Source organism: Hesperophylax consimilis, chromosome 13 (genome assembly GCF_061612785.1).
Source record: "Hesperophylax consimilis isolate HC1 chromosome 13, BYU_Hcon_1.0, whole genome shotgun sequence".
Taxonomy (NCBI): Eukaryota; Metazoa; Arthropoda; class Insecta; order Trichoptera; family Limnephilidae; genus Hesperophylax; species Hesperophylax consimilis.
Window position 1 is genome coordinate 35,930,499 of NC_142848.1, and position 20,673 is coordinate 35,951,171.

General features: G+C 34.1%; 1 protein-coding gene across 1 annotated transcript in view; it reads left to right on the forward strand.

The window, feature by feature from the left end:
• The window catches only part of LOC149418913 (diuretic hormone receptor-like), a 579,308-nt gene that overhangs the window by 406,191 nt on the left and 152,444 nt on the right, over positions 1–20,673 (forward strand). The window contains exon 5 of the mRNA XM_089638437.1: positions 20,538–20,631. Coding sequence (XP_089494563.1) covers positions 20,538–20,631 — 94 coding nt within the window. The remainder of the gene's footprint in view (positions 1–20,537; positions 20,632–20,673) is intronic.

The following is a 20,673-nucleotide window of genomic DNA, read 5'->3' on the forward strand; positions in this document are numbered from 1 at the left end:
GCAGCTTAAATGTCAGAAATGATTTTATTCCTCACCGGCATGACCATTGGCAAGTTAGGCCTGCAGGCCGGGAGATGTCTGCTGTCGGTGACGCAGATTACCATCGGGAATATAGAAATGAATGCACTCCATGATAGCCGAGTTTTCAAACCATCCACAAATCAGTCTGAAGAAATATGTAGCAATGTATACAATGTGTACCTCCCTTCTGACCCGTAGATGGATCATTCCGAGCATAACCAAAAGAAAGTCAGTAGAATAGTTCACAGCATCCCTGATGGCTTCCCGTTTGATGTCAATGACAAAAAGTAAATACGGATTGCCAATTCATATTTAGGTCAGTATTTCAATTCAAAATTCCCATTTTATTAATATTTTTACGTAAATGTATGACGTTTGATCATTTGGAATGTCAAATAACTCTAGTGTTGCCAGTGTATATCAATAACTTTAAATCGATAGGCGGAACTACTGACGGATTTGTAGCGATTTAGCTAGCATGATCGAACTATTGATACGTCAACCGATGTCGTATAGCAAATGGATATATGCTGGCAATACTGGTTGTTGGCAAATGAATTAACGTCAGACGGTTGAAATAAATTGACAATGTCAAATTTAAATAATAACTTTTACATACATTGACAGTCCGCATGCACTTTTTGAAAATAAAAAGGGAGTAAATTATTTAATGAGGTGTTTAGTTATGGCTAACAACTATTGATCCTTCAAGTTGGAAAGGAATCACGTTTCTTGTAAGTTAAGGGCGTAGTTAATTCACATCCATTCATTATTTAGCCAGTTATTTTGCATAATGAATGACATCATCCAAAAAGTCGTGCTTATTGATAGCTTATCGACGCTCTGGCCGCGTAATGTGCGCCACCAACAGACATATATTTTTCTCCGTGTTTGATAGAATGCTGTTCATAAAAAATATTATTCACCTTGAACTGAGATGCGGGAAATGTTTTGCAAAAATTAAATAATTACCAAATACATTAATTATTTAGAAACACCATCCAATTCAACGAAATTTCGTATTATTTATAAATGTATCATATTAATAAGAAAAACTTAAAAAAAAATGAAAAAAGAATAGTACCTACCGAAACAACTTCAAAACTATGAAAGTACATATACTACTACACCATTATTTATCTCCATAATGATTAAAATAATTAACGAGAATGTGTTAACTTAATTTATCAGGGCGATATTAAGAATATAATCATTTAATTTTTTAATTAGAAATTATTAATACAGGAATAACCTGACAATATTAGAGAATTTTCTACTACCAACACGGTAAGCGAAAATGTTGCTGGTTTTGTGATGGAGGACTTAGCCAGCAGAGGAATTGAACAAACGACTCATGGGTGGGACCCAAACGCGATTGCCACCCAGCCGCTGACCGGTCGTGTAATCATTATTTGTAAAATTTCACATTAAAGTCTTTTAAATCTGAACAGTCATTTCATGGTTATATGAAATAATTATGTAAAAGATAACTAATTAATCCGTCAAGTTCAGCTTTCAGATTCCTTAGTGAAAGATTTTTTTTAATAAACCTTTGATAAAATAACAACATTAATGGAATGGGAATTAAGTCGTATTTCCTAATAAAATCTTAGAAGATCCGTTTCAATCTTCTTCATACTTATCTGTTTCTTAAATAAAACAAATAACAACGAACTATTGTTAGCAAATAAAGGAAAGTTGTTGCGATAGTTTGCGAATAGTCGCCCTGTTAGGTAAGGTTATATTTTACCTATTTCGTTAAAGTTTTTGTTGTTGATCCTCAGTACCTATTTTGGTGTTCTATCCGAATCCTTTATAATACATGAATCTAAACTAGGGACGTTTTTTTGTAAGACATGAGTCCATATACTTACCTTTCTTGACAAAGGCAACGATATTTATTTATTCTGCTTGGCATGACGCCGGTAAACATGTCATTGTCACGACAAGTTAACAAATATCACATTATTATTTATACCGGCCCATCAAGAGGAGACCGTTCTGATATAAAATACAAGAATAGGTACTCGTATGTATTCAACCATCATGTTTTATGCCATTTATTATAAAGCTTGCATTATTATACCCTAACTTTCTTTCTTCGTAAATAGAAAGGCGCGGAATATGTTGTTTGTTTATTTTAACAATGCACGTCTGAAGAATTTTATTTAATAGGACAAAGTATACGTTCATTAAGTACATTAATTTAACCTTGGTATCTTATCTTCAACGACATATTGGTTAACGTGATATCAAAGTGGAAACCGGAACTGACTCCTAAAAATATGGTTAAAGAAATGTGCGACACATAAAAAAACTCAAAACTAAGTATTTTTTAATTTTAAATAAATTTATGATGTTAAAAATATGCAAAAAGTAATATTACGTCTGTTTTATATTTAAAATTAATTAATTAATAGCTCCAATATAATTTCAAGATTGTGATTGCATGACCACTTCCTAATAAATGTCCTTCCTAGTCATTCAGAATATATATGAATACGTGTTCGACGCAGATGGCCTTGTCCGAATAATTATAATGGACGAGATACTACAATATTATTATTATTATTTTTTTTTTATAGTGAATACCTCACAAGAGTCCCAACTGCTCCCGTCTGGAGCCAGTGAGACTATGGCATCCCCTGTTGGGGGATGTTGTGAGGCTGAAGGTAAGTGGGGAAGGGAAAGAGGAAGGTGGGGAAGTACCTGGCTATTCAGATCTAGTCACTAAACACGGCTAAAGCCATTTGGAGCAACGTTTCAATTCTGAATGGTGGTCTTACACCAGGGCGATACTGGTAGTATCTTCCACTCTGGAACGTGCCGCAAATATACTATATATTATTTTAATTAATTAATTGTGAAATAACACAAATTAATCAAATAAAATTTATTTGCGCACGCCGGGTTCGAACCCGCGACCTTCATTATTTTGAAGAACATGTGTTCCGACTTCGTCATGTCATAACATATTCTTGCTTTACTGATAGTTTGTTACGAAATTTGTCAAATCATTCTTTAAAGGTATTTGTCTTTAACATGAAAACTAATAATTTGACCATATTTTAAATAAATTAAAAATATTTCATTTCATTCAGTTTTCTGCGTGTACATTCTTTCTGATTTTCGGCTCTATAGTTCATATTGAATAGTCGTATCAAACAATCAGCTATTCGTTTGGCAATGATACCGATCAATTATCATATTTTCTGTCAGGTATTTGAAACTGAATTAAAAAAGTGTTGTCTTTTAGATCTAAGATTTTAACGTTAATAATGCTGTGCTATGTACCTACGGAACTAATATTTCTCAGATTGTTTTCCGAAGCAAGATTTTATCTGAAAACTTCTCCTAGCGCCAGCGCTTTTCTAAATAAGCTGAGATTACATCGCAGGAATAGGTATCTGGCATAGTTCGGCCTGCCAAGTAAACTTCTTTAATTTGTTCCACGATCCCAGATTAATAATGGAAGAATCTTCAAGTTTAAATAAGCCTGTTTACGTTCAGACCTGCCCTCTGTTTGCGGTACTACCCTAGTACAAATGTACCTACACTAGTACGTACCTACCACTGATGAGATAAACAGATAGAATAGAATCGTGTTGGCGTTTCTGTGCTCTCAAAGTAAGCTCAATCTTTCTTCACTTGTATTGAATTTGTTCAAACTAAATTGTTTAAATAAATTGTTTAAAAAAACCGAATTTATTTCTTGAGTAGAACATCAATTTCTTTAACCTATTGGGGGCCTACACGTAGAAAAATGAGTATTACCAATTTATTGAAAATCACTTCATAATATTGGCAATCCTTTTAAAAACAAAAAGATTTCCTGATAAAATTTTCTTAAAATACGAATTTGTCGATTATATTTACAACATCGACTGTAGTGTCAATATTCTGGACATATTAACCGGAACTTTACAACAAATTTTAAATATCTTGTTATAATTTGATTTCACTTTTCTCAAACTCTATTGTCCCTTGCTTTTTGATTACTTATTGTTTTAAGTTTACATATTTTTGTACACTGTTATGGCACACTTTGGTATTTTTTCTCTCTATTATTTTTTAATGTACCTTGTCTGTTACGTACATTAATAAAAAGCATGTAACGACGTAGCCTGTACTAGGTAGCTACCGATGCGAGTCCGTGAATACAAGTACTTAACTCGAGGGTACCTTACCCCTGAGATGTTTGAACCATTTGCTCTTCAGTGAGAATAAATACCAACATTGATACAGCAAACAAACTATTTAACTGCGTTGCTCGGCCATTAAAAAAAGGTTATTTTCTTGTCCGGAGGGAAACGTTGGGAAGGAGGCAGAATCACATTACAAGTCTGAAGAAGACCAATTTGCTTCTAGTACATAATTTAAGAGTTTTTTCAGTTAGGATTCATGGACCATTGAAAACAAGTTTTTTTAATGGATATTTTTTTGACAATACATCCACACAGGGGGCCATGAGAAACATAATTTCTCTGAGGGCCTATATAATCTTTGGGGATGTTTTTTTTTAAGAAAGGAATGAATAAATCCATCCTCCTCACTACGGTGCAATGCGATGTTCCAAAAAAGTCCTGCTGGAGAAGTCAAAGGGTCTCCCTCAACCAGTCTCTCACGATCTGACCTGCCGCCCAGTTGGTGAACGTATGCATCCGCCACCAAGACCCGGACAAACGTCACCACATGAAAGCGGACACCACTGCTAAGTCACCAAATATAGCAAACTACATGGAGTGACTTATGGCAGAAGTTTTGGATATCCAATACATGGTTCCCGGGGCGGTGGAACCCATATCCGCCTCCCAAATTGAAGTCTTTGAAATTATGTTACAAATATTTTTAAAAAATCAATCCTCAATGAGGTTATTTGGTTTCACGCGTAGGGTAATGAATTGAAAGAATTATATAGAGAATTAAATGCCATACAGAATCGCTCCATGCTCTGTTCACATAATACGTAATTCTCTCAAACCATGTTAATAGCTGAGTGGGCAAACGGTTGGATTCCTATCCAGTTCATATATAGTTCATTCCTGTGATAGCTAAGTCATCCATCATTGCACAAGCAACGTTTTCCTACAAAATAATTAACATTTTTTGTCTTAGTTTATTACTATTAGTTCTGTGAAATACATTACTATTAATTCTGTGAACTGTACACCTCTCGTTCCAAAATGAATGTTCCTAATTTTAACTCATTGAATAAATCAAAATCAAAATTTCCCCCGATATCACAATAGATTTGTAAGAAAGTACTTAAATATGTATTACAATTAACTCTCTTATTAACATATACCACGCGTACACAGCTTAGGTAACCAATATGCAGAAGCAGCAGATATTTTTACATATACAAGGTGTACACAACGTAGGTAACCAATATATAAAACCAACAGATTGTTTTCCATATACAAGGTGTAAACAGCTTAAGTAACCAATATACAGAAGCAGTAAATTAACTAATATGCAGAGTTGGCAGATATTTTTTAAGTATACCCGGTGTACACGGGTCCTTAGCTTAGTTCACCAACATGCAGAGTTATCAGATATTTTTACGTATACCTGGTGTACACAGGTCCACAGCTTAGTTAGCCAATATACAAAAGCAGCAGAAATTTTTTAATATACGCGGTGTACACGAGTCTACAGCTTAGTTAACCAATATACATAGTTAGCAAATATTTTTAGATGCGGGTATATTATACCCAGTATACACGGGTCCACAACTTAGTTAACCTAACTTAGTTCATTCGAATCATACATAATATTAGTACGTTTGTATTTTTTTTTAAATTTTCTTACAAAAATGATTCATCTTTCGTATTTATTTATTTTATTTTATCGCTCAACGGACTTTTAACATACAATGCAGGACATCTTGTTTGAAAAATTACAATAAAGTAATATAGGTTACATAACCTAAAAGATTTAACAAATATAGGTCACGTTAATAAAATAAGTGACACTGATAATCTGATAATATCCTCTACTAAATCAATTATAATATTATTTTTTAAAAAACGCTTGGAATTGTTGTTACCAACAATTTATACTAGGTAGAAATATTTCGCTCATGCTAGGCGGCGTTTGAAGTTTGCCATATCATTTAAATATTTGTTACCTACACTATGAAAACGTTGTATTGGGAAATACAAATTAAAGTCGGAATGAAAAGTATAAATTTGGTAATTAAAAATAATAATAAAAGTTTGGTAATTAAACATAACTTGATTGACTGCCGTAATATAATACCATATTATGAATACGAACCTAATTCATTTTTAGAAAACGAATTTTATAAAATATTTTATGATAAAACTATACTAACAGACCGAACGATTAGACATAATAGACCAGATATAGTTTTACATGACAAAATTAAAAAAATAACTTATATCATTGATGTCGCTATTCTAAATTCCTGTAATATTCAAAAATCTGTTAATGAAAAAATAAGAAAATACACAGATTTAGGAAATGAGACTAAAAGAATTTGGCATTCTCAGACTATAAAAATATTACCGTTCGTTATTTCGGCTACTGGCATTATATATAGCTCTCTCATTAAAAATTTAGGCGTATTAGATCTATCAACAAAATTTATATATAAAGATGCAAAAGTTGGTCATTTTGAATACATGTAGGATAACGAAAGATTTTTTAAATATTTATGTTGAGGGATCAGTAAGATTTATAGGCCCTGTTAGAAGTTCTACCGAGCCGAACCCTCTGATATGAAAATATCTGGAGTCGGTGAATTTTTTTTCCCATCTGATCTCTGGTGAGTTGACGTGTTGTTGTTCTTGTATTGTTTTGTATTTATTTTACTTATGTAATGCACTTGCATAGTGTTGATTGACTAGCTGATCATTTGTGGAAAAGTGAGTGGAAGGGTTTAGTTTTTCCTATGGGGAAGATTTAACCCGGACAACAAAATCGGAAGCATAAAAAAAATACTCTACGTGTAGATAGATTGTATAGATTGCGTTAATTAATTTTTTTTTAAATAAAAATACGCTTTTTTCAAGTTATTGCCTTACAATATTGAGACATATTATTTAATAAAATAAAATAAAATACCTTTTGTTTTAAAACCACGAGTTTTTAATAATTTTTAGAACCGACCGGTTTCGCTTTACTAAAGCATCTTCAGGGTACGAATTACACTTATTACAATTATTACAAATTATTACAGTAATAATTTGTACCCTGAAGATGCTTGATTATTACAAATTATTACAATTATTACAAATTATTACAGTAATAATTTGTACCCTGAAGATGCTTGAGTAAAGCAAAACCGGTCGGTTCTAAAAATTATTAAAAACTCGTGGTTTTAAAACAAAAAGTAATTTATTTTCATTTTATTAAATATGTCAAACCACAAAGTGATTGCTTTCTTCAATAACATATTATTTGTTTGCGCCTGTACATACGCAAAATGAATATGAATAAATAGTTTTATTTTTTAAACTCAACTCTTCGCGAAAGGCACACAAATACAGTACATTTTTTACGGAATATAAGAAACCTACAAAAATTTCACATTCAAACTCCAAATTTCAAACCTACAAAATTCAATTCATAATTCTACATTATGAATATGAATTTTATAGACAGGCAACCAAACTATGGAGTTATGTTTTTTTAGGCTTCTAACTAGTGATATGCATACAAATTCGATGATTTGAGTAGGTTCTCGCCCTTTATATTTCTTTTCAATTATTCTTCGTAATCTCTTTCAGATCCCCTGATTCTTAAAACAGTAGAACACGGTAATACCAAACGGTCTCAGAGATTTCATCTCAATTGCATTAATTTAGTTTGCTTTAACCCTTCCTCCGCTGATTCCATATATCACTGCAATAATATTTAAGGGCTAGCTTCTCAAATTGCATCCCTCTGGATTACAATAATAGAAGCCCCATTTCAATTAAACAACTCAAGTTGTCAAGCTACTGTCGAGTCCACATTTAGGAAGTTCTCAATTGAAGTAGTATATTTATCTCTTCATCAAAATAAATCATCGATACCTATTCAGCTTATTAGACTAACCTTTAATAATAAATCCCATTAATGTTTAAATCGTTGATATTAATAATTATTATTCTAACGCCATTACCTCATTTCTTATAGTGTAACCTTTCAGTATTATTTCTGATGTTTCTCCGCGTTTCCTTACAAACTCTCTTATTAAATAAAACTCCGGCTCAATAAAGCATTTTAAACTTTAATGTGATATGATACCCGACCTGGAGGTTCCCACCGCATTTATCATACGCGCGGTCTCTACAGTACTCGACAGCTAAACGCCATCTATGGGTAGCCTAATAGACTTATCTAGTGCCATCTATGAGTGAGCTTGTACACACAGATCAAGGAAATTACAATCACTATAATAACATAAGCTTGACATCGAATTTATTTCATTGGCAGAGAGTGGCTTGCAAATGATTACTTTTAGATCGAATTAACTTATTTATAATTAACCTTGCCAATAAACAATAACAAATAATTTGTCAGAAAAACAAATAGTTTCTCTTATTATTAAGCAATACCTTACAAAGAGCGTATTTTAATAAAATAAATTAATTAACGCCCTCTATTAATACATGAAATATAACGAGCGTCGCGGACCGAAGAAAATAGGGTCCTATTAGCACCGTTGGTAGAGAAGCGCAGCGCCCCGGCAAGGCGGAGATCCTGGGTTAAAGTCCTAGATTCTAGCGTAACTTTTTTTGATTGTTATTTTAAAATTTTCGTTTAAAAATCCCTACTTTTAGAATAAACGTACTTAATAATAATGAACTGCTGAATTATTTGCATGTGTTTACTTAGGTACACTCCCGCCTTTTACGAAAACGATCTTCTACACAACGTAGAATATATTATATATGTCCCAAGGAAAACGGTTTTCGTCAATTTGTCAGTGCCTCCTGCGTGAATAAAATATAATAATGAATCATTCCATCTGCCTATTTTTAAGGAAAAATACCTTACGGGACCAGAACCCTTCTGCCATCTGACATTTCAAAATCTTCGCATATTGTGTAAAATGTCAATGTATTTAAGTGGTTACATGGTTAAGTAGTTAGTAGTCACGAAATTTAATGCGAATAATTTGTGTTATTTCACATTTTTTAATTTATCGTCGCATTAATTCGTAGACTGCGTAACTCCAAATTTTTCGAAAATACGTTTTTAATGCCATCTGGTGTTAAAATTAGTCCCGCATCGTCTAATTAAACTCGCAAATTTAAAAAAAAATTAACCTTTTAGATAAACACAAATTAGGAAACTGCGTAACACCATGGTGTCATTTTTACTCGCGAATACTTCGAAACTCCTTAATTCAGTATTGGCCGGTGAGCCGTGCACGCTGGTTGTGTTTTTGACTGAGGAAATTCATTTACGGTGTAATAGTTTTACCGTGACTGAGATAAGTTGATTAATCAATTTTGAACATTTTATAACCTTAATTTTAATTGTGAAGTCACGAATTGTGTTTGTATCTGTAGTCTAAACTGACGTCTTCTGCACCGTGTGACGCTCTGCCGTAGCTCTCTTGTTTTATGTGCCTCTGCGGTTGCGTTCACCGCTTTTACAGTGGTACCTGCTTATCACCACACACCCTCCTGATGTCATCATCACTGAATGAATTGATTTAACCAACCCGGAGCCCTTCGCGTCCCTATAGGTCGTTGTTCTGTGATTATCTCTCCTTCAAGGTCACCATCTCTTTGCAAGTGGATCTCCTCCTGATGCATATCCGGATCCGGTTCTTCACTGTCCTCTTCAAACAAACCCAAAATATTGACGGTGGAACGTGCGGCAATTCCATCTCGTCTCTCCTCAGACACAGTCCGTTCTCTGTCAGGCATCTTTCGCGGGTCAAGCACATGTCTTGGTATGCCATCTACTTTGATGTTGTTGACTGAAGTAAGTCCTGTCACCCTTCCATGCACGATGTGCATCTCCCATCTACTGGCTTAACCGCAACAAGATCGCCCACTTAGAACTCAGTCAATACTTCCACTTCTATATTCACTTGCGCAGAAGGGTGTCTCCACGAGTAAGTGTGAACTATACTAGACAGCGCAACACGTTGATCATCCTGACTTTTTGCAGCCAAAGATGGTACCAAAACACTGCCTGCAGGGGATCGCTTCCTGTATACCGTTTCCAGCTGGTCGGTATGCCGCACAAAATCTTTGACGAACATTCCATCTCTTACACTTATCTGCAACACTGTAGGAACTAAATGGAGTACCATTGTCCATGAGAACTACTTTGGGCGGGCCTCTTTCCCAAAACACTTCTTCCAAATGTCTGACAATCGAAGCTGCATTATCTGACTCGATTTTCTGCCACACGGCAAATCTACTTGGACCGCAATCGATAAATGTTAGTAAACATTTCCTACCGAAATGAGTAACATTAACTGCCAAGCGACTCCAGGTTGTCACAACATTAAGATTACCCACTTCATGGGATGATGGCGGAGGGTCAATTGTCCTGCATTGTACGCAGGAACGCACGCATCTATCGACGTCCTTTCTTCTCGCCTCGGGATCGACCAGCCGGGCAAGATGAAGCGTTCGCTTTACTCGAAAGTGATGCTGAGCATGAAGAGTTTCTACGCTTAAAGCACATGTTTGCTAAACACTTCCACTTTCAAGTCTCTCCCACCTATCTTCACACTCTGAGGAGTCTCTTTCACAACGTTTCCTGTCATGGCTACTCTTTGCTCGGGTCTTGCAAACCCTAGTAAGTACATCAGTTTTATTTCTACAGGACTCTACAAGGGTGATCGACAATGTCAGATCAAATTTTTCTACAATCTCCTTCATAAACCCCAAGCGTCACTTAACGAGCATCTCTGACACGACTACTCCCGGTCAGTGTAGATCTCACCCAGCACAAAACCGTCACCGAATCTTTAATGATCTCCAGAGTTTGAAAATTTCACTTGAGAGCCAGATTTAATCCCTTAAGAAAGGAAAAGTACCAGCATTTACAAGACTTAAAACAGACATTAGAAAAGGATTACCACTCCTTTTACGATAACCTTCCGCATCATTAAAATCATTAAAATGCATCTAAATAGACTGCCTCGACATATACATACATACATGTAAAATTCCTATCTCCCAAATCTTCTGCTAGGTTGTTCATAAAACTGTTCGCATAAAAGTATGTATCTTTTGTAAAATACGTATCTCCATTCTCGGTTTTTATGTAAACTTCCTAACTCCAATTTGAAATAGAAAGCCTTAAATTACAAAGTTTTGATGATTGAAAATGGATTTCGAAATATATTATATGTTCGAAACATAAATAAAAAGAATGAGCCGTCTTTAATTTTTTCACTACGAGGTTTTTTGTGCCTCCTGTAAAATTTTACATTTGGTGGTTACGCATTCTACGAATTAATGCGACGATATGGCATATTTGCGTCATGTTCCAGAGTGGTACATACTTTTAGTAGCACCCCGGTGAAATAACACAATTCTGAATGGAAACGTTGCTTGAAATGGCTTTAGCCATGTTTGGTAAACAGATCTGAATAGCCCGATACTCTCCCACCTTCTTCTCTCTCTCACGCTCTCTCTCACGCTCTCTCTCTCTCTCTCTCTCTCTCTTTCACTACCTTTATTCTCACATCGTAGCCCAATTGGGGATGGCATTAAACAAACATTGATATTCACAAATGATAACTTTTCAACATAATTTGATTCGAAACGTCCATAATTTTGTTAAAAATCGATATTTGAAAAATAAATCCTTGTTTTTTTGGGGAAGCAGTAAGAAACTGTCACTTCAAGTTTTATGCCATTTATAAAATAAAATAAAAGAAAATTTTGTAAACTTTCTACTGTCGTCGAAAAAATCCCGCCATTTTGTTATCATGTACTTTGACGATTTTTAAGGTTTTATCCACGGAATCGTGTTTACAATCATAGATAAAAAAATAATACTGTGACCTTACTTCTAAACCTTAAATTTAAGTCCCTTGTGATCCTTCACCTTATTTGTTAAAATGAAATTATTTATCATTAGTAAAATACCGTAGATATCTGTAAAAGTCTGAATTGCTAGGAGCTAAGGGGAATTCGGAAAAAGTAGTTAAATTCAGTGGAAAGGCGGAGAAGTGGGGAAAATGAAATTAATAAATCTGTTTACCAAACAAAAGTTAAACTTGTTCCATGATTATATTATAAGCTGAACATAGTTAGGTATGCTAATATAATATATTTCTAGTACATTTTAGAAAAAAATCTAGTACACTTTGGAGTATGTTATGAGGCTGAAAGTAGTGAGGAGGGGAAGGAGTAAGAAGTGTAGGAAGTAAAAGATCGGGGAAATATCTGGCTATTCAGGCTGGTCACCAAACACGGCCACTTCAAGCAATGTTTCAATTCTGAATGATGGTCTTACATCAGGGTGATACTGAGAGTATCTTGAACCTACTCTGGAACGTGCCGCAAATATACCAAATATTATTTTTAACTAGATATACCCCGCTACGCACTGCTGTGGCTCAGTCTGTATTGTCAAATAGAAAAAACAATAGTTCGTTTTACTTTTACGCCCTACAAATGGCGCTGTTTTTCTATAAAGCATGTTTTTACCTGCCACAGGTGATATCTATATAATATATGTATATAAAATCATACGCGTGTTCGTATGCAACATTGTGTCAAATTTTCAAAGCGATTTGGAACTTACGGGGATTTAAGATTCTGAACAAACGATCATTAACATTTTTATTTATATAACTGAGGAAATTAATCAAATAAAGTTTACTTGCGCAAGCCGGGATTTGAACCCGCGACCTCTTTCTTGCTAGTCGAGAGGCTTAACCCTCGACCACGGAAGTCGTTAAAAGACCCTCCACACAGCATTCCCAAAGATGACGTAGGTTCTGAGGATGGTTTTTTTCTCAGGATCCCCTGTGTGGAGTTAACATAAAAAAATAATATTTTATTAAAAAAAAATGTTACCGGACAGTAAAGCGCCCATAACATTTTTTACTCCAAATGTGCTGAGGAATAGCTGGTTAAAGTTTGTCGGGTACTTGCCGATACACCTTGTATATATACGCCGGTTTCAATTTACACATCATTAGCCCTATATTTATACATATGGCTAATGATGTGTAAATTGAAACCGGCGATTACTTTGGAGTCGTTCCTAAAATATTGGAAGCACCAAAACGCATCAAGCACGCCTAGTTACGGAGGCACTATAAATCCACCAAAACCCCATTAATAACATATATACGATAAGTAATACGAAAAAAATACATTTAAAAAGCATTCAGACGAACTTTTAATGGTTGATGCTAAAAGTCGATTGAACTATGAAGGTAATGGATTGTTTGTCTTTACGTAAATATCAATGTCTGGAAAAAGTTTGCAAATCCTCAACATGAAAAAGTTCGAAGTCCCATTTTAGTGAGAAGTTTAACTTTTAATGTGATTTATAGACTTAGCAATTCTTGGGAATGCCCAACAAAAAACCCCAACAAAAATACGTATTTTGAAACCATATGTTTTCATGTTATCTGACAAAATAAGTACGAAACTTGTCATAAGAAGTTTGAAAAGAAAAACTACCATAACCATAATATAACAACTACTCGTCACCTCATTTGGACTGGGTTTTAACTTTACTTTCCTTTTTTTCTGAGATATGAAGTGTCGAAGTTTACTAAGAGGAGTTCTCATTATCTATTTACCATTTCCTGATTTTGAGGTTGAATATTATGTACAGTATTTTAGTTTGTCATTTTTAAATGGATAATATTTAAATTGGACATATACTTATCATTTTAAAACATACCTTAACGTGCATATAGGACCATTTGCTATCAACTAGGGCATAATTATTCATTGCATAAGGTTCTAACTTCATTTTCCTAATGCCATTCCAAGATAGGGTCACGCAGTATTTAAATATTTTCTTTTAAAATATGTTGAACTATTGAACCTTAAATCATAAAATGTTAGATAGACAGTGAGAATTCGTCTTTGCAAACTTTGACAACTCAGAACTTGGTAAGGCGACGTAAGAACCATATCCAACTAAAGTGACAATCTACACTAAGCGTCACAACAAAGATCATGTGCAAAGGAAATGGTTTTTAAAAGAAGTTAGAAAAAAAATTACATGAAAAGTTGAAAAGTTTACGTGTTTCCGAAGGCCCGTACTTACATACAGGTTTCAAACGAGAGTTTTAATAGCCCATTCACTATAAATTCCACATCGCTATTCTCTAATAGAAATAACGTGGTACAATAGCCTGTAAAACACAGGTTATACTTGCTCAGCAAAATCCAGAACATTGTGGACCGGTAATCAATTTACTAACAGCAGGGGCTAGGGAGCGCTACGCACTAAATAACAGTACATGGCTGTGGGTAAACGAAAGTTTGCAAACAATTCACGCCCGATTAACTAAGTACTTTTATACAGCCAAATTGCCACTGTGCGAGGTGAGTATAAGCGGCTAGAAATACAGGCTTTTGAAATTTTTGTCTTTTGTCTTTAGGATTTTTGAAGTGAAACTTCTTTACGCGCGTCATGCAATTTCGAGGACCGAAGTAAAACCGACTAATGACTGTCACGAAAAACCGTGATCATTTCGCTATAGGAGCCTAGCTAATATTATATACATAGTTTAGGTCACTCTCCAAACTCAGTTTCGCGGTCTAGGGGCAGAGCGCCCGACTGTCATCGTGAAGAACCGAGGTTCGATCTCCGCTTTAACTATTTTTTTTTTTCTTTTTGTGATTTTTTTAATACGAGGAAAAGTGATAAAATGCTCTCGTGCTGCGACTTTTAGATATTTTGACTATATGATATTTTGGTCGAAATATAGCTTACAAATCGAGCCGGTAGAGTCGCTCGGTATTTTTATTAATTATTTTTATTTTGAATAATTAAAATTACTAATCAAGGCCGATAACGCAACTAATTACATATTACAATTATTCACAAGTTTTTTTAGTAAAAAACACAGCCGTAAGTGAGTTTTTCAAAATTTAGAAATGTTTTTCAAATACAGACTCCATACGGGTATGAGACTGTTAAAACACGATAGATCTTTTCCAAAACGGACAAATATAAGGAAATATTTTGAAAAACGACAGATATGACTTCACACTGCCGATATATCTTCGATTTGACCCTATATAAAGCGTTAACGAGACGTTATGTGATATTATTCATTTGCCGTGTTTGAAAACGAAAATTTGCGTTGGACAAGTCAATTGAGGGGTACACGTTGTATACGCGGTTCTCGTCGCGCGGGATACCTCTCCTCGCGGTCTAGAGGCAGAGCGTTCGACACTCGTTATGCAGGACCCGGGTTCGAATCCCATATTTTTATAACTTTTAATTTTTTTTATCACATGCTTCTTATAAATATGTCAAAAGACAGATAAAAAGAGAGAGTGAAATGAAAAGAGAGAGAGAAGAATACTAAAAGTTTCACTTCCGTCGTGCGTAGGCTTGTCACACACTGTATTTTTTTTTAAATTTGGACCCAACAGGAGTCCGCGGGGAAAATAATTTCCCTTAATGCCTATGTCATCTTTTGGGATGCTGTGTGGACGGTTTTTTAGAAAAAAAGGAGAAGAATCTTAAGATCAGTGTGTCCATGAGTGACGGACTTACGAATCTATCCTTTCCGCCAGGAGAAACCAGTCGGAGAGGTCAAAAGGTCTCCTCGAACCAGTTTTACCAAAAATCCCATCCTGCTAAGTTACCAAACGTAGCAAACCACTTAACAGAGGTGTTGGTTATCCAATATATGGTTCCCGGGGTGGCTGTACCAATATCCGCCTCCAATTTGTGAACCAAATCTATATACACAATATAAATCTAAATCTACAATTATTATATAAATCTATATCTACAATTATTAAAAATATTTGAGATATCGGGTTCGATATCTCAAATATTTTCTCCAAAATCGGTCAAAGTCGATCTCCAAAGTCTTTGATAGGGTTTGGAACCGGGTGCTTATCAGGAGGTTATCATCGTACAGAATCCATCCAACCGTGCATAGTTGGATTGCGGACCTTCTAAAGGAAGACAAATTCAAACCGTTTTTAATGGTTCTTCTTCCTCTCCGCACCAAATAAATGCGGGGTGCCACAAGGATCTGTACAGTCACCAACTGTACTTTTATTGCATATTGACGAACTAAAAAAATAAAGGAGAGTATCTGTAGCGTGCGAGCGGGCGGCCTAGATTTGATTTTTATACAATTCAACAGTCCGAAATTGATGAAATACCACTTGACATTCAAACGAAATTTTGAAAAACACTGGTAACACTTAACACCAGAGACTAAGCAAGTTACTATATAAAAAAGAGTGTTTGTGGGTGGCTTTATTTTTTATACAAATTAAGGCTGTATAGATGAAATTTTGCATACTTGACCTTCAAAGCAAGATCGAGGTGATTGTCTACACGAGCAACGCTTAGTGGCACATCTTGTTATAATTGTTAATGTTAATACTGTGGAGCTGCTCACTTGTTCAAAGAATGTGCCTCAACAAATCAACCGAGGTGTGTAAACTGCACTTTTCAAAATGACAGGTTTCAACTGTCATTTCCTACCAATCATAATGCGAATGATAAAACCAACTGTTTATATTATAAAAAAATGCTGGCATTCGCACAACAGAAAATTGAATACTAATTTGGATTCAAGGTATATTTTTCATAGTAACTCATGTTTATTGTCAATATATTATGCATGTACCTGCACTTTCAAAATTTTGAAAACTAACAAAATTAATAATGCTATGATATATTCTTTAAAAAAACATGATGTTCCCTATCAATCTCCAGGATATAAAACAAGTATACTTACTATTAAAACTGAAAATTCTAAGAAATATTCAAAAATGATACTAACAATTAAAAAAAAAATGTCCATAATCAAACGAACTGTCAATATTACAAAAAAATACTTGCTCTCACGGAACAAAAACTGGAATATTGTTATAAATTTTAAAGATGTCTATCAAAATATTTCATTTCATATCTATTCTCAATTAAATATATTTTAAATGTAAAATCTGTTTATTTTATATTAACTGTTAAATTGTTTAATACATGATGTATAAGCATAATGAAGAAATCTACAATTGCTGTCTCAGTTTAATTGCACATGTATAAACCAACCATATTGTAAACTGTTGATTTCATTCAAATAAAGAGAATAAATAAATAGTTATTAACAACTTAAAAAAAAACTAAACATTAAAAGAAAGTTATATAATATATCATTGAATAAGAATATACCAATAAATATGTATGTCTCCTGTATAATACATATTCTCCTATGTACACTGCATCATGTATCACTTCTATGTAAAAGCCTTTTTAGGCGTATATATATATAAATAAATAAATAAATCTAAACGAAACATGAAACAGAACTAGAAACAAACAAATTAAAAAGATAACCATTACTAGTTATAAAATAATATCATTAAAAGATAACTATTCAAGTTGCGACCGTTATTTTTTTATTTATCTGTGTCTTGTTCTGTTTCATTTTAAATTATTAGTTATTTCTTCTTTTTTTAAATAAAAAAGTTGCAATCACAAATACACAAGTTCATTCTAGGCTTTTGATTAAAATTTTGATAACTTTCAAAAATTAAAATTAAAAATTACACATCTGCCCAGATGATGAACACTGCAATGTTGTCCGAAACGTTGGCTAAATAAGGAGGTAGCGCAACACGGCATTATACCCCAAAAACAAATCACTATAATACCACTAAAATCTTAAATCATACCTAGTAGAAACTAGTTTGGAAATATCATTAAAATAAATTTTGTAAGCGAAAGCTAGGTTTCAATTTTCCGATCTTTTATTTGTTAAAATATTGTGTTCTATTGGGTTGAGTATATATACATATTTATATCACTCAACCCAATAGAACACAATATATATTAATAGTAAAAGAGACATTGTTTATAAAATACCAATGGTATCATAACGAGCTACGCATAGTGTACTTTATACTTTATGGTCAGAGCAAAATTGTCTACGTTCGTTCCAGTAGGTACTTAGATACTTATTGACAGTGGCGGTTTTTTCTAAAGTGCAGTAAAACATCACTAAAAAGATGATTTTTTAAATTTATTTAAAAACACTAAAAAGATGATTTGTTTAATTCATTGACAAACTTACATTAAATAATATCAGCACATTATAAACAGCGTGCCTTTAAAATCCACGCCACCGAAAAATTCGATCGTGTGTATTATAAATATATGATATATTATTTACTATATTCCCATATTATGGTGCGTTATTGAATCAGTACAAAATATTTCATACAAAAAATCAAAACAACACAATCGCCCTGATGGTTTAATCCCAAACCTGAGCCAAATTAAGACTAGCCTTGTGCGCCACGATTCGACCTCCAGAGATTGACGATGTACCTAACTGATATTGCCCGAGATCTATCGTGGCGTGGCCGGCTGGTTTTTGCACAATAAGGATTCAATATAATGTTATGGTATTTAACTTTCTATGGTAGTTGTTGTATTTTTGTTTTAATATTCCTTTTCCTGAATGTCCTCAACCGTTTGTTTAGTGGAACCTGCAAATCTACTAGTAAAATGAACTGATTTTAATGTATCTTTACTTATGTTTTCTTATTTAAAATTCAACCTTTTTTTATATAAGACGTTATATTCCTTTACACTTAAGAAAGTTGCGGCAAATGCCATATTGTCTAAGTCGCTAGTTATGCAATGTTGTGTTGAGCTTTCCTCATTGTACAGTATCAGTATGTGACTGCCGTTGTATTCGATAATTTGATGAAGGACAATAACAAAATATTCAGCACATTTTGATTAAATATATTTTCTCTTGAATTTCTGCACCCCCAGTTAAAAATACCACGAACCGCTACTGATTATTGCTATTCATATATGCATCTGGTTCGGCTTTTTCCCCCAGTTTGTTAGTTTTTGCAGCGCTGCTGGTTCTCTCTGATGCTAATTCAAACGCAACGGGAAAAACAAAAGCAGCCAGGAAAAACAAAAGCTAGGCGGGAAATGCAACGGCTGTGAAAACCATTCCCGAACTTAGCGGATAGAGAAGTTTCCCTAGTTAGAGAGATACTCGATCTAGCATCTGGATCTGGAATCCGGGTGAAGCAGAACTTTTCTGTTTGTCTCGTGCACGGATATACTATGTCCCCACATTAATTATTGTTATTTGTTAGTGTGAGTTGTGTATAGAGTTGATCGCATTATGTAGGCAGATCGCAGCTTAAAAAAGTTTATCTATCTAAAATAGAATGATATGACATCTTCCATGTGTTACCATTAATAAGCGAAAACATCTATGTGATCAAAAGAGTAAGTTTTGGTAAGACAAAACTAGAAAATCATTTAATTTAAGTTGTTTATAAGGTCAGTGCATTCGTTTGAACCGTAGAAAAATTAGACATGATGCCTAAATAATGTTTTTTTCAGTTTCAAAATACAAAAGTTATTGGTATTTATTATCAATATAAAAGTTATTTGTGTTTGTTATCAATACATACACGACCGTTCTATTTAAAAAAAATGGTTTACGATACTGATATTTAACTTTTAATGTTAAAAAAATAAATAATTAATCAGTACATAATTATAATTTTGTAATCATGATAACAATAGTATTAAACGGATACAGTTAAGGATTATTGAATATCCGCATGCATGTATTTACTTTCTTTTTATAGAACGCCTGTTGGGCTTTTACAACAGTATAAGCAATGTTATTAAAATTAAACAGGTCGACAGAGTAAGTTTCATTCCTCACACGATGCAATTTCTGTTAACAAGAATTGTACTCCAAAAAAGTGCGAGAAGCAACTACATGAAATGGAGCATAGAGAATACTATTGTATTTATTAGGTATGCGAAAATTACACGTAATCACCAGGATCAGAGCTGTTTAAATGACCGTTAATTGATATTTAAAACGTAAGGCCTTTTGTAAGGTCCTAGTGACACTTTTTACCCTTTGCTGTTCTTAGGTCGTTGGTTGTGAATCGTTATTTGGTTGAAGCCATGTTGTTATGGTTGCCCATACATACCTACATACATACATGAAGACATACCTATCCACTTAGCCGGAAACTGATCACGCGCTTAAAACATGTCAACAACATTCAACACGTACCTACATCCAATGGGAGCGCTCATTTGGAAGCATCACCATATATGGAACACTGAAGACAATGCACGTGAACTAAATGTTGCTCGCTTTGACCAATGAGAGCGCTCATTTAAAAGCATGACCATATACGGAATACCCCCACCCTCTCATCTAGCCGCTAGCTGGACAAGGGAAACCCGATAATATACTTATCTTCAGGATACTGCTGTGATAATGTATTCCATACCTAAGTGCTTATTATTGAATAGCATTACATTACAAACATTCCTACAAATTTTCGTTTCTTTTACAGAGATCTGAGATGCCTTCGCAACACCATCCATACAAACCTGATGTGCACCTATATACTCTTCGCTTTCATTTGGATACTGAACTTGACTATTCAGGTGAGATTTCTCGCAATTCTTTTTCAAATAGTAAAGCGTTTG